Source organism: Pseudomyrmex gracilis, unplaced genomic scaffold (genome assembly GCF_002006095.1).
Source record: "Pseudomyrmex gracilis isolate BER0280 unplaced genomic scaffold, ASM200609v1 scaffold_116, whole genome shotgun sequence".
NCBI classification, from domain to species: domain Eukaryota; kingdom Metazoa; phylum Arthropoda; class Insecta; order Hymenoptera; family Formicidae; genus Pseudomyrmex; species Pseudomyrmex gracilis.
Window position 1 is genome coordinate 449,437 of NW_018020700.1, and position 15,451 is coordinate 464,887.

At 44.1% G+C, this 15,451-nt stretch overlaps 2 protein-coding genes across 5 annotated transcripts in view; one reads left to right on the forward strand and one right to left on the reverse strand.

The window, feature by feature from the left end:
- LOC109856359 (forkhead box protein O) overlaps positions 1-2,784 on the reverse strand; it is a 143,180-nt gene extending 140,396 nt beyond the window's left edge. For 2 of the 4 annotated variants that reach the window (XR_002250385.1, XM_020431506.1), the window contains exon 1: positions 1,715-2,782. Coding sequence is in view for 3 of the 4 variants with exons in the window: in XM_020431506.1 (XP_020287095.1) it covers positions 1,715-2,167 (453 nt within the window). In the remaining variant the exon portion in view is untranslated. Of the gene's footprint in view, positions 1-1,714 lie in introns of all 4 variants that reach the window. The other 2 variants (XM_020431507.1, XM_020431509.1) reach the window with 2 other exon arrangements.
- A 6,460-nt stretch (positions 2,785-9,244) lies between these two features.
- LOC109856368 (serine-rich adhesin for platelets) overlaps positions 9,245-15,451 on the forward strand; it is a 59,799-nt gene continuing 53,592 nt past the window's right edge. Inside the window, exon 1 of the mRNA XM_020431540.1 lies at positions 9,245-9,521. Within this exon, the coding sequence (XP_020287129.1) occupies positions 9,245-9,521 (277 nt within the window). The remainder of the gene's footprint in view (positions 9,522-15,451) is intronic.

Below are 15,451 nucleotides of genomic sequence, written 5' to 3' on the forward strand. Positions count from 1 at the left end.
TGCAATAACTTTCGTCTGAGATTGACCGCACGTTGTTGTCGCGAGCGTGTCTCGCAAATCTTTGTCTAAAAAAATTCCCCGTCAAATCGTTCCCCGAACATAAGGAATGTTCGTTGCAGCGAATCAACATTAGCGCGTAAATTTAGAGAATTATTAAGAGGGGAAAATTAATGTTTATGCAAATTGTTACATGACATTCCTAGATCGAATTACTTCAAATTTGACGGCCAATTAGCGAGCGCTGTAACGAAATACGAAAACGAGATATCTCTCTGGTCATATTCAACGCCGTGTAACGTCAAGCCGAAGCGCGGGGGCCAAAAGTTCGAGCTTTATAATTATAAACACTACAATTCATTATTAACGTTTTAATTATGCGCGCCGCGCTAAATAGTTCAGCACATACTCGCTTTACAGATCTCTAACGTTTTGTTCGACTCGTGTATTTGCATAATGTAATTTGTTTAATTTCATTAAAAGATCAACTGTCGTTTTATATGTGAGTTACTTTATTATTAATTAAAAATTAATAATTTTGTTAAAACTATACCGTTTACAATTAAAAAAATAAAACAAAACAATACTCCGCTTCTCGTGCCCGCGCTTGCCAATCAATTAACGTTTTTTCTTATTTCGTCATTTTTTTTCGTTTGCAAGTAAAGGTCCTTATAGCTTGTAAAAGATTATGGCACAATATAAAAACATTATGATAACTAAATTTTATTACATATATGTATATTACATATATGTATATATGTGGGACAGAAGAACTTTCCGAGCGCGTCTCTGACGGGAACGTCGGTTCGTAATGCATAATCGTGCGACGTGAATCATTAAAAATATCGTTACGTGCGAATTCCCGCTTGATAAATTTCCGTGTCCAACCTTCAACATTGTCGCATGTCGCAATTGTTTCCATACCAAACGGAAGTCTTCGTAACGCTTCGTATAAAACGTGACTCCGATTCGACTTGACTTCACGTCATGCATTTATCTCGGTTATCTGAATCTTATCCGGTAATAGAACTTACAAGTTGCAGCAAGTGCAACCTTTGACTCTTGAGCTACACGGACATATCTTTGTCGACATTTTGAAAATCATAGACTAGAAGAGAAAAAGAGAGAATACTCGGCGTGATTTTGTAAAACCCGTAACAAAATCACGTTTAGTTTCGAGATAAAAAAAAAGTCATTAAAATAAAATTAACATCAGGACAATTTCACACATCATTATTGCGTGTAACGACTCATTTGTACCTAATATTCTAAATTATATAGTATCACTTATGCTCCTCGGAGTGTTCCAAAATATTTTTCCAAAATAAAATAATTTCAAATTATTCTTAACCTTTTACGGACAGACATAGGTCTCCCAGACCCACTCAAAAATCGCGCATCGGCGTTTCTAGTAAAAATTATTTTGTTTAACGCTTATAACTTTGAAATTACTAGATATTTTTTTCAATTTGTTTTCTTATCGACGCAGAATTGTTCAAATGTTCTCGATTTAAAAAAACAAAATTGAAAAAATATTGATTTGTCACAGAGTTATTCGGGTTTAAAGTTGCATGGGTCTCACGGACCCAATTTGTCTGTCTAATTTTTGAGATTTGTCCGCAAAGAGTTCGCGTCTCTTCGCGCGAAGCTTCACGCGCGCGCTCCGAAAAAGAAAAACACATTTTATTCAAGAGTGTCGCGTAAAATTTGTGCTTACCTTCCAACCGGCGCTGCTGTTGTTGTCGCCCTTGTCCTTGAAGTAGGACACATTCTGCACCATCCATTCGTAGATCTGCGAGAGCGTGAGCCGCTGATCGGGCGCGCTGGTAATAGCCTGCGTGATCAGGTCGGCGTAGCTTAGGTTACCCCAAGCGTTTCTGCGTGACGAATTCTTTTTAACTGGCAACAGACCACCTTGGCTAAGCTGCGTCTGATGGGGCGGCGTGCCACCCTCGGCACCTTCCTTCGCGGTCGGCGTACCGCCCTCGACATATCCTTCCGGTCGTGGTAGAGGCCATGTGTTGGATCGTGCTCTGGTCTGCGGCTCGAAGCCAGTATCCAAGTCCGGCGAGGTCGAGAACTCGAAGGAAACTCCCTTTTTCTGCGCTTGCTGCTGCTGCTGAGAGGGCGTCATCGAACCCGATACCGAGACCGGTACGGAAGCCATCATGGTCTCTATCTCTTTCTGTTCGCGCACAACTCAAAGTTTGAATCAAGGATAAACGTGTGTAAATCGCACCAAAGATCGATGACCGGCACGACGATCGGCACCGAGTAATAAATCCGCGCACGCGCGAGAACAAATCAACTTAGGTTTGCGTTTAGATGGCACTATATCACTGATGTACTGGTGTACGTGTTTGTGTGTATGTGTGAGTGAGTAGTGTGTGTGTGTGTGTATGTATGTATGTGTGTGTGTGTATGGCGTACGGCCTTCGCACGTCCTCGAGATCGGGCAAAGCCTCAGCGGCAGCGTTTGCTCGTGGCCGGTTTTAAAAGCGGAGTAGTAAACCCAGCTGTTATCCTTCTCTTGTTCTATGGCACTGTCGGTCTCCTTCAATCACATCACCACCGATCGGAAACACCGTGAGCAGAGAGTTACGCACGACGATTCGTTTACGATGCGAGGCGCGAATCGGATCGGCGATCACGCTCCGGAGATCACGAGGCTCCGGGACGAGCGACGTGCGACGAAACGAGTTCGCGGCTTCGAACGGATCGTGCTATAATCGCGCGCTCGCGTGCAACTGGCAACGGCGGCGAACCAACTGAGGATTCCGCCGGCTGCCGATCTGCGTGCCGAAAGAGCGCGGCGCGAGCGAGCGAGAGAGTTAGAAGTGGTGTGCGGAGCGGCGACGGCGGAGAGCGCAAGGGAGACGAAGAGATAGATAGCTAAAGGAGAAAAAGAGAGAGAGAGAGAGAGAAAGAGAGAGAGAAATAGGATAGGCGCACCGCGCTGCGCGGAGAGGGAGCAGACCACGTGGTCAAACTCTGTGTTTACAAGCGGTGCCGTCCGGAGGTCACGTGGCCATGTTTTGATAGGAACTTGGCCCGCTGCACAAGCGAAATGAAGCTACGCTCTATGTCGTCACTGATGATGATGGCTGCTCGTCGGGATGGTGTCGCAGCGGAATTTGCGTGGCAACTCTTCTCCGTGATGCGTCGGTGACGCGTGATTTTCGGACGAGTCGGACGCTGACGGCGCGATCGAGACGACGGTGACCTTTGATGCCCTCGTTGCCCTTGGCAGACCGTTCCCCTCTGGTATCTCTCATCGATACCTTGGAGTTCTCGTCGCCGTAGAGCTGTCGCTCCGAGCCGAGTGTGCTCCCTCTCGCAATCTGCTCCGAATCTGCGCTCTGCGATTTTGTACGCACGCGAATGAGATTTTTTTTCCGACGCTCTCGGTTACAGTTTCTTTTGACGAGAGTGAAACTTCGCCGACTTTGCGTGTGCACACAGGAATCGCTCCTCGTTTTGTGACGCCACAAATGACGACTTGGCCGCGTACGATTGAGGGAAAGAAAATCTATTCGCTACATACAACTTGCCGGCAAGGCAGCGCGGCGTATACTGGCGAATTCCTACGGCTGACGTGCGGAACCGACCGAGCGAAGCCGAAGCTGCGATTTGCGACGCCTCGGCGCGCCGATCACCCGACGGCATGGCACGTGAGCGCAAAAGAGAGGGAGAGGAAGCGAGCGAGAGGGAAAGGGTCGGCAAGCACTCTCAGAACGCGGGAGGGAGATGCACGGGAGGGATACTCGAGTGCGGTGCAGTTGGTGGGTGGCTCGGTGACGCGCGATGGGAAGGTAGGAAAGCCGGAGGGGGAACGTGACGCGATAGTGGGGAGAAAGAAGAGAAGAAATAACGTGGGAGCGAGAGAAGCTATAAATTGCAACTTTGTTGCAACAAGAGGAAGAGAAAGAGAAGAGCCGGAGACGAGCGGAAGAAAAAGAGACAGAGCGGGAATCGGCGAGAAGGAACGTGACGTAGCGATCGGTTGGGGAGAGAAGTGAGGAAATGCTCTACGGTAGGAGGGAGACAGAAAGAGTACAGCGTGCTCTGGCCGTATCTAACGGGTGGGCGGGGAAAAAAGGATGCATCGCTGTGCCCTACGGGTTAGGCACCGCACTGCGCGCATAACCCGCGAGGAGGGAATTCGCACGCGGTGTGTGCATGTCTTCTCTTTTCGTCCCCTTTTCCCTCTTCTCATCCTACTCGCTCACCTCCTTCCCAATCTCCGTTTCTCCTCCTCCTGTGTGTTCCACCACTGTGTTGCCCGTCCTATATGTTCTCTCGACTCGATTTTGTGACAAACCTTCCAAGTACTTTTTCTGTATCGTTGACTTGTAGAATCCGAAGATTCCCAACGGCCGATCGAAATAACTCGGCCTGTTGTTTTCGGTCTGCGTGCCTATATCGGATGGTACAGTGTCCTCCGAAAACCCGTGATCCTGCGGAACATTCCGGAATCCGTTCGGGAACATTGTTGCATCGCGCGCAGTCGGAGAGACGCTTGCAGATTCTTCGTTGTCCCAAAAATATATTCGGCAAAATAATTGAATGCCTATTTGCTTTTTTTTTCTTTTTATGCTTACAACTGCATCAAATGTATCAATTCGATACTTCAATTTTATGTTTCTGCTTAAGATCGCAACTGAAAAGAAAAAAAACGCGAGAAAGTAGTTATGTAACAATATAACAACATTATTATGCGCATATACAAAGATATAAGAGATTTACACACACACATTGTTTTCAGTTACAAAAAGATAATGTACTATCTGTTATCCGACTATATTATTCTGTTCTGCGTGTGATAACTCTGTGCATGTGTGTGTGTGTGTGCGAAGAATGTTTTTCTCATCTGAATAAATCTAAATTTTAATCAACCCTTTAGAAAATTTGAAATATAGTTTTAATTTTAAGAAATGTTTCTTAACAATTTTAAGTCAATTTGTTTCCCTCCTCCCTTGAGAAGAGCTCGTGTCAGAGACAGATCGAACGGAGAGCTATTATGGAATTTCAAGTAGCTTCTTTTTTTTTTTTTTTATCATTCTGCAAAGCGCACAAAAGAGGGGTTGTTTGTCTGCTGCGTAAAAAAACTTTCCATTAAATGCAATCTTTGCCACAACAGATTCCTGCAGTCTTTTTTTTTTGCGCGCTCTTAATTATTCGTCAATACGTGTTGCCACACGTTGAAATATATCCCCCGAATTCCACCACCGTAAAGTCTTGTCCTTCACTTCGGCCATTGTTCGAGGCCTGTTGACAGAAACCCCGTTCGCTGAATCCCCCATCCATTAAAAAAAGAAAAAATAAAGAACAGTCGGCAGTTCTCGCGGCAGAAAGAACCCAGCCCCTTCTCTTCCCTTTGCCCTCAGTCATTGCAACTCGGTTGAAACAAGAAACGACGGTGGTGGACCAAACAACCGTGCACGCGGCCGCACCACGTATTCATGTCGTCCTGTGTGGGCAGTCGCGAAGCGATTCCGGCTAACTTAAGGGGTACTGTCACCCGATGTAATTATGCGCTCTGAGCCTTCGATTGTCCGCCGGATATCGCGGGTCGCCCATTGCTCAATGTTGTTTGCGCATGAGCTAAAAACAGCGCGCCGTAGCTCACACGATCCGCGTGCGTACAATGGCACGAACACGCTGCTGCTAAAAATAGAAGATGAATGGATCTTTAAGAAACTACCTGATCGAGCAATTGTGCAAACAATTTGGAATATTTGCGGTAGATCTTGGATCTCGCGAACGACGGTACATACAACATCCATCATTTGGATTGCTCGCGATGTGACATTACGTGTTAGAAAAATTAATCTTTCTAATTTGGAAAAAAACAGACACACGAAAAACGTTAACAACGACAAACAATACAACTCGACGATCGACACACGTTAGCGCGCGTCGATCGTCGTTTGCAAATTCGAGAAAAACAATCGCAAACGCTCACGTAATCACAATGTTATCAGTCAAATTCTATGCAAATGGGCGAAAAGTTGTATAAATAAAATCTACAAGCTCGGCGCGTTTGTTTCGAGATTTTTATTTCGACTGTACTTCCCTCGTGTTCGATTCATGCTGATCTTTTAAGCACGCATCTCCCTCGTGAAGAACTGAGATACGCGCTGGATAATAAAGAACGAAGAAACACGATTTTAGCATCCTTAAGTAGTCCGTGGTCTAATCATTCTCAAGTACGATTCTGATAAACCTTGACCAAAAAAGGTACGTAAGAACCAAGTTGTTTGCTTCGTGAGAACACACAACTTTTCGATTTTTTTTTTTTTTTTGAAGTTGAGAAGCGCATCGCTGCGTGATATTTAAATTCGTCGATTCATTACATGAACATCAAAGGTATAGTCAAGTTAATCCTCAAGATCGTGAAGTTTGTAAACTTTTATCACCAATCTCTTCCTTTCACTGATGAGCTTAAATAAAACCACCTTGCGTTTTAAATCAGTTAATACTTTTGTTTTTAACTTATTCTTAACTCGTTACTCGTTTTTTTAAATCTGATTTGTGTACTTACTTTGCATCAAGGGTGAACTGCAATACGTGCGAGTACGCAAATAACATTTGCAACAAGATGGTTACATTTGCGTCATGTACCTACAGAGAAATGAGTGCGGCCATTGTGTTTGCGAAAAAAACAAATAATTTTCCCCGGAAATGGTGAAAGCAACTTACATTTGTTTTCCAAATTTCTAATCTGTTATTTCGCAGTGATGTAGTTTGAAGAAATTTTGTTCATCCGCAAAGTAGCGATGCGGAAAGAAGCAATTGCTTTCCTCTCGAAAAAAAAAAAAATAGATTTCCGAGCGTATCATCCCGAGACGCTAGGTGCGAGCGAGACTTTTATCGTGTGAAATTGCACATGCGGAGGAAATTAATGTGAGGAATAAAAGAGAGAAAGCGCGCGCACCGACTAACCCTCGGCACCCATTAGATCCTCTCTCGAGAGGAATGGGGGAGAGGAATGCGCAAAGGAGTTAAGTAAGTTCGGACTATCAATTACATCAGCCCAATTCCCGGAGCTTGCTTTACACCAAATCGAAATCCGGTCGGGACCGGCCGGCGGTCGTATTGTCCGCTAAATTTGTTACGCTAACGAGCGTTGCATTCGTCCAGTCGTTACCGCTGTAACTTTTTGTTTAGCCGGCTATGAAAATAAACGCGAATTACGACGTTCGTTAACTCGATCAGCAACGGCTATCGTCGGATCGATATGGCTTTGCCTATGCAATGCCGCCGCTCGCGTATCTAAGTTAGGTCGGATAGCGCGGCAGTCTCGTCTCTATGAAACTTCTATGAGGACAGACGCGTAATTGGATCCTCTCTGTCTATGTGTGTGTATGTGTGTATATATATATATTCGTTATTCACCGATTAATAAACCGCGAAGAAGACTCGACGTTTTTCAACCATTTCAATCCACCAAGTGGAGGGAGATGTATAGGCGTATATCGTGTCGCACATGTTATTAGGAGTTATTGATGGAAATATCCGGTTCGTTCTAAAACAGTAGTCCTTTCCGTAAGAATGTCACTCATCTGAATTTTTTTTTGTTATCGTCGTCGTGTGATTCTATATTATCACTTTCCGGTTTGACAAAAAATATCTATACGTCAAACACTCCTGTCAAACTGTTCTTTGATATGCGCCATGTAAAAAAGCATCCGCTGTGAGTCAATACCCCGCGTATTTGCTCGTGTCGATTTTTGACAGCGCAAGTGCTAAAAAACAATTGTCATGCGCACGTACATACAAAAATATCTTATATCAATAGAAAACAACAGAAAAGATTAATGGATAAGTGTATATTTTCGATGTTATCAATGGAGTGTATTTTTGTTCTTTTAATTTACACAAGCACACACACACGTACCTTTGTTTGTCCGTGTATCGTTCATTTTATTTTGCGCACTTAACTAGTCCTCTTCTCGTAAAAAAAATATGTGTGTTCCATTAAACATTTCTTTGTTCAAGAAATACAGTTGTTGCGTGTCATGTACATACAAATTACATATAAATATAAAGTAGCTAACTCGTGCGAAAAGATCCGTGTTTGTGAAGATGAAAATAAAAAAACTGACCGAATTTTGTTTCGCTATTACGGTTTGCGTGTAACATATCGACGATATTTACTACGGAAGATAACACACTTGTTCGTGTCGATCTCTTTTGAATTTCTTTTGTACTAGTTTTGATTTTTACATTACTTACCGTTGGTTGAGCTGTACAATGCAACATTACTCTGCTTCACAATTAATGTTTTCTTCTATAGTTTATATTTATCTGCAACAAGATATCATGAATATATATTAATATACAGTATAATATTAATATTAATATTTTATATAGTTAATTTATTGTTTGTGAGCAATATATATTGACACTCAAACAGTACACACAGCGGCAGTAGATAATTGTAACATAGTCAGACCATGGCCGGCAGGCAGATGGCGCCAGCAACTTGCTCGGCAACCAGACACCTGGTAAAGGCGGTTTTCGTCCCTCGCTTGAATGGGAGAAACAGCCGGCTTGTCGGCGACTGGTTGCCGGATTGGCGGACACTTGGCGTACCAACGTCGCGGCGCGCGGTACGTTTCACCGGCGCCTGTTGTCGTCGTTTTCGCGCGTTCTTCTGCTCGCCGAGGTCCTTTCCGCAAGTCCAATTCCGCAGAAACCGTGCGAATAAAAAAAAACAAATTGTACACGCGTGGCGGACGTTATCGGGAGAGATCCGTCGCGATGCCACACGCGTACGATCGCCAGAATCCGAGCGTCGGCTCGTGAAGCGCGCGTCCTCGCGCGATCGCGCCTCGATCAGATCGATCTCTCGCGGTTCTCCGAACCGAGAGTGCGAAGTGAAAGTGTTTTCAGAGAGAGCAAAAAGAAAGAGAGAGAGAGAGAGAGATAGAGAAAAAGAGAGAGCGAAAAACACGAGATTCGCGCGCGGTGTGTGACGCGACAGAAAAAAAGGAGTTACACTCGAGAGTTTCAAAAGTGACGGAAGAAAACCGGCGGTTATACCGGCATGGAGCCGTGTCGGCGACCGCACGAGGATTCCTACGGCGCACGGCCGGCTCCGGAGATCGGCGCGCGGTGATGCGGTGCTCCAGCGATGAGAGGGAACCGACGTTGAAGTGTGTTGTTATGCGCGAGTGCGGCCGGCCGGGAACACGTTACCCAGCAACAAGCCGCCGGCATCGTCGCCGCGATGCCGTTCGTGATGCGGAAGGTGGAGCCGCGGCATCTGTGCCGCGGCCACGTGCCGTCGAGCTCGCAGCGGAGCTGGCCGGTGGGCGCCGAACTCGATGCGGTGGCAAACGGCGCGTTAACCAGCTCCCTCAAGCAACTGGCCTCGCTCCTCACCGCCGCCGAGGACATCTTCGCGGGCCTCACCGCCGAGCTGGCCCACGTCGCCGAGAGGAGCGTACACCTACGCCGCAAGATCGACAAGGTCGAGGAACGACTTAGCACCGTCGATCCGAAAAAGATACCAGTCCGTAAGTATCCCGAGTGTTGGGTTTTGCTTGTTTTATTTTTGGAGAATTGAACGCTTTGACGATCTATTGTGTGACCGACTTTGATGAATCGGGTCAACCGCGATCTTATCTTCCTTATGGCCGTGTGTGCGCGTGCATTCGTTCGATGACGATTGTCCTGATGCTTCGATTGATAGCGAAAGTTGCTATTGTTGATTTCTCCGCTTAAAAAACCAGGGATTTTCTAAACAAAAAGAACAATAGTACCGAGAGAATTAAGATAATTGTTATCGCAAACTCGTAAAGTCATAAGCGTTTTTATCGCACCGTAGTATTAAGTTACTTAGGAAACGATGTAATCGCATACCGCGTGGAATCAACTTGAGGTGTTCGAACTGCTCCAATTTCGCAAGATAGTTCTTGACGGTTACGCAGCCATTTTTTTTGTCGCACGTGAAACCCAAAGCAATCTCGACACGTAAGTAATGTTTATATTCTGATACGTTTGGTTTCACACTGCCAACGTCGATACAGATAGACGATCGGATAATTTCTTGTCTAAATGTTTGTCTGTAAGTTTGTTTTGTATTTAGTTAATTATTAACACAAAATAATCCTTTCGCGCGAAGCGGTTACGCAAATTATCTCTTCTCTCACTTACAAGCGCCATTAACTTCGCGGAAATCCTTTTATCTGCCCGCCGAAAGGGATGCTACGGAACAGCATACCCTTCGGTTTCGCGCGGGGGCGAGACAGGGGAAGATGTGGGAAGGACAGAGGAAAGGAAAAACGAGAGGAATGTGCGGTGAAGAGAAGAGCGCGGCTTTGTAGGGAAAACATTCACCGAGTCGCCCGGTCTATACCGTGGGAAAAGGATCGCGAGAAGGTGCCGAAAGCGTGTTTCACCTGAGCGGGGAAGATTAGCTCCTCCCGGTAGTGATGTACCGGTACAAAGAACCTCTCTTATTCTGGATGCTTTCTAGTTTTAAGGTTTCTTTACCTAAGAAACGCAAAAAAAGAAGATCATTAATGAGACGTTCGAAGAAAAACTAACCACTTGAAAGATGTAACGAAGGGGTTAGATATAATGCGAGCATTTTAAGAGATTAAATGTATGTTAACAGAGAACTTCACGGCCACGCCTGAGCGCAATAATAATAATCGGAGATTGTAATTAAAAGACGTGGAGGAAAAAAAAGTTTTCACCGACCGCATAGTCGCGCTTGTTTCAGTTCAAGTATCGTCGGCGTCGTCGACTCGAGGGAAAGTCTAAAAACATCACGTTTACATAACTTGGAGCTCGCTTTTTCCGATTCTCGCGTTCTCTGATATTCAAGCGAGAAAAAGAAACGATTTATCACGGCACGATTCTTTGTTCGAAAACAAGCGCGCATTTCTTTCTCCGCGAGATCAAAGTATTGGCTTCTCGGAAACGCGTGTGGATACATGTTTTGATTCTTTTTTTTTTTTTTTTTTTTTTGTATTCCTCGACGTAATAGGCATCTAACACAGATGATTCTTGAGTTTTGATATGACATCAAAAGAAACACATTCTTTCATCTACTCTCACAAATGTATTTCTTCACATTATCTTATTATTAAATTGGATGGACTTGATCCAGGTCGCTCGCGCGATCAATTAATACCACTTTATGCTAATCGACTGTTAATCCTCGTTAAAGCCGCAAATTGATTCACGGTAACGGACATAGAACGCTTTGATTCCGAGCAATTGGTCTGAATTGCTTCTAGTAACTTTCCTTGTTTAAGATCTCTGGAATCTCGAGTGTTGCCACGATGTCGTCTGTGTTTCTTCGTCGCGAAGCGTCGCAGTTAAAGTGGATGTTCGTTCCACGGTTTCCATTGGCAAACAGCTGAGGTTTCCCTTCTCCCTTTTTCGTTCGGGAATTTCTCCACCCCGGGGGGATGGATCGTTCGATGGACTGATCCTATGTTTTTTTCCAGCCTCCTCCTCAGCGACGAGTTCTGCAAAGGTGCTGTTTCTCTGAGACAGCTGACTCAGGTAGGGCACAAGCGGCATCACACTGCGGAGTCTTTGCCCCGGGTGATGGGAATTTTAATTCTCAAGGGTGGAAAAATACCAAGCGCTCTCGGCATTGGGGCGGGAAGAGAAGCAAATAAAATTACGTCTGCCGGATGTAATTTATTGTGTCTTTATTATATATCTATATATCTGAGTGTATATATTGTATATATATGTTGTTACGTCTGTAACTCGCGACTTTTGAAATAAATTAATTCGAGCGAGTTGCATTTTGTTCTCAAATAAATAATATTCTCTCTATAATTCTCGCAAAATAATAAGTACGGAAATTGTAGAAAGAACGTTATTTATTTGATAACAATAAAATACAACTTGCTCGAATTAGTAGCACCGTATCACCCATGAGAAATTCGAGCCGCGCGTCCGTCGCGCTCCAATTCTCACTTTAAAACTTAATTCAAAATCTTCGACCAAACATTCGTCGTCAAGGTGACTCTTCCGTTTTCTTTTTTTCACCGATAGCACGGCTCTCTCTATTCATATCGGATAATCAATACATATTTATTTTACATGACTCTTTTATTAAATTTGTTTAAGTCACGATTTATATCGCGATATAAAATTAATACAATTTCGATTGTGTTATTTAGAAAAATTGCACATTAAACATATGTGTGTGTATCTCTAAAATAGTAAGTACTTAACACAGACATAAATATACTCATACTTACTTCGGAAAATTAAGACATTGCGGCAAGATGATTAATAAATTGTTACGTCCGCTAGATGATATTTTCCTCGCCGCCGACATCCAGCGGCGTAATTTCTTCTCCTGAAGCTGCACGAGAGCCGCGAGCGGCGGTTAAAAAACAGCACACGGTTAGCCTTGAGTCTTCAGGCTCGAGTATCTCGCCGGGAATATCGCACAAATCCTGACTGAAATAAAAATTTACATTCCGGGATCGCGAACGCCGAGGTCGAAGAGGAAATGCGAAATATTGACGTGTGTATAAACCTATGTATTGTGTATATTCTGCTTGTATTCGCATGCGCGCGCGCGCGCTATACAAAATACATGGACAGTTTTATACGCGCAATATCGAATATCCGATTTATGTAAAAAAGAAATTTTGCATCACTTGTAAAATATACAAAATTGTTCGAAAAGGAGAAACGGAAACGTAGGCGTTGGGACTTTCGGAGAATAAGCAATGTGAGTTGCGACTGTGATTATTCACATGAACGCGTTTATGTTGCAATCGATAATAACGCGAGAGAAAGCAAGCGCTTATTATTCGATAATTTATTTATTAGATCCAGACTTAACGTTATCCATTGAAATCTAATCTACTAATGCGGTTCGGCAACATTGTGTCGAGTGTCGGGGAGGACAGCAGTCGACCGGCTTCTGCGGAAATGACCGCACGCAGGATGTGGTCCGATCTGGTCGAGCAGGTTCAACAGTGTTTCGAACTTTATGCGAGCAGTTAGTTTGATGGGCTTCCCATTGCGCATCCGAGTTTATGAAAACGCACTCGTCTGTCGGTTCGTTACACGGTGACAGAAAAACTGTCTTGTTTCTTTTCTGCTTTATGTCCGTAAAGACCTTCACGACGTATCGAAAAGTTTCGGCTTTTCCGCAACAAGACGAATTGTCGTTCTCTCCCGGGAGTTGGTAAGGAATAACAAACATGTTCCTTTGAATAGGGATACGGATCATGTTTTACAATTCGTTTAAGTAACAAAATTTGCTTTTGTTGTTGTTGTAATATTAAGTTGTGGTTTTTCTTACAAATGGGGAGGGGGGAATATTTGTGTGCCGAGAAAAGAGGGTTTACTTTCACACGTTGTATTGAGAGCCGTGTTTTTTTCTCGGGTGATATTAAACACGAGCTCGTTCACCCTTGAGTAAATACACTTGCGTGTTTCAAATTTACTGTTACCCTTTTATTAAGCAAATATACGAGAGATCGTATCGCAATCGAGCCTACTTTCCTAACCGATTAAATACTCATGTTGTAAGACACTAATATCTTGGTGATTTACTCTTGTCAAAAAGTCATTTCGTTTGTCAAAAAAAAAAACTTTTTTTTTTTGTTCTTTTCATCGCACAATCGTCTTTTAATGAGGTTAAAATTTTTCGTATTACCATTTTTGGGGTTAAAGAAACTTGCGCGTCAGCTGTTCAGTTCGTTCGGAATTGTGATGCGTTTTCTCCCTCCTTTCGTGCAGCGAATATCGAACGAGGACCCCCGTGTACGAATAATAACGACGCGGACGGAAATAAAAGTGGGCCGCATCGGGCGCAACGGTCCTCGGCTGCACAGCCCCGTATACGGTTTTTCACCAACCCTCGCGTCGTCGCTTCCTTTATTTCCTCTCGCCCGGCTTCTTATACCTACTTCCGGTTGCCAGCTGGCACTGTGGAGCAGGAGGGAGAGAGGAAAGGACTCATCGGAAAGTGGGCGACGGAAAGTAGAGTTACGGCGGAGGGAACAGGGGCAATCTCCCGCTTAATTTTAGCCGGCTTGACACCGAGGCACGTGCTCCGAATAAAACTACTCTTTTGCCGTGGCAGGGTGCATCGTTATGGAAAAAGTTTGGCTCTAGCGATAAAGTTCGTTCACCTCTGTACGGATATCGATGAGATACAACACGTTACATCTAGATGTAACGTAACAGCGAAGTCGTCATTGAAAAGGAATCCTGTTCAGATAAAAATTACGTGTATATATACACAGAGAATGAAACACACTTTCACCGCGCGCGGAACATATTTAATTATAAATAAACTAGTAAATCCGGTTCTCCGCAAACATCATCCGCGTGATGATCTTTAATCGCGACTCTTTCTCACGTTGGTTAAAAAATAAAAAACAATCGGAGAAATAATGAGTGTAACTCACGGACGTGTAGAATTTTTCTTCTCCGTGCTATTCTTTTTCCTTTTTTTTTTCTCCCTTCGGAGATAGCAAGTATATTTCCTCGAGCATCCACTTTGGCCCTCCTCATCTTACATCACGTGCTCGTAAGAAGGGAACAGATGCCCCTTGATGATCGTAGGATATTTTCGGTGGTCGTGATTTCTGTCTTGAAAACGCGTGAGGAGATTAAACGCAACTCTCTCTCTCTCCTTTCGGTTAGAAGATGATCCCCATGATTCTCCTAATGACTGCGGTTTTTTTGTCTGTTATTCGTTGGTTTCCCGAGAGGGTTAGCGAGAGTGCGAGAAGATAACAGATTTAAGAAAAACTCATGCGATTGTATATACACAATTATTTTTATTATTAATTTATGTAACATATTAACATATTAAACACACTTATCTTGCTCGCTTTCTTTCCCATAATACATTTCAGTGTAGAAATCTCGGCAGTATTATTTATTACGGATGATTCTGTAATTTCCAATTCCCAGCATTTTTTCCGTCCAGTTCTATCATCCGTTCTACTCCAAGTTTCGTAACTCGAATACCGGTTCGGATGACCTTTGCCGCGTGTACCTTTTCCAGGTACGTTCGACTCGATCCTCCTCCTTCTCCGTCGACATTTTCGAGGAATAAATTCGTGGAACGGAGATATTTACCGGCGCGTCGCGATTAATCGCTCACTTTTTTTTTTTTCGCGTGGCGGGTTTCCGCGATTTTACGTATGCGCGTATATGAATGTGTAACACGTACAACTCACGTCCGCGCGAGCCGTGTAATCATCAATCAGCCGTGTAAGCAGCCGGAGAGGAAGACGATAGTGGAAAAGCCGCTAGGAAGCGAGCTAAACCTATCATTGGCTAATTAATCACCGCGACTCGCACACCTGCTCTCTCTCACGCGTTGCTAACCTATTATTAAGTATCATTACTCGCCTGTATCTACCTGCCAAAGCCCTTCCGCGACCTTTGACTTCTCTCCTAGAGAAGAGATAGATAGAGGAGAGAGCGAAGCACGCGG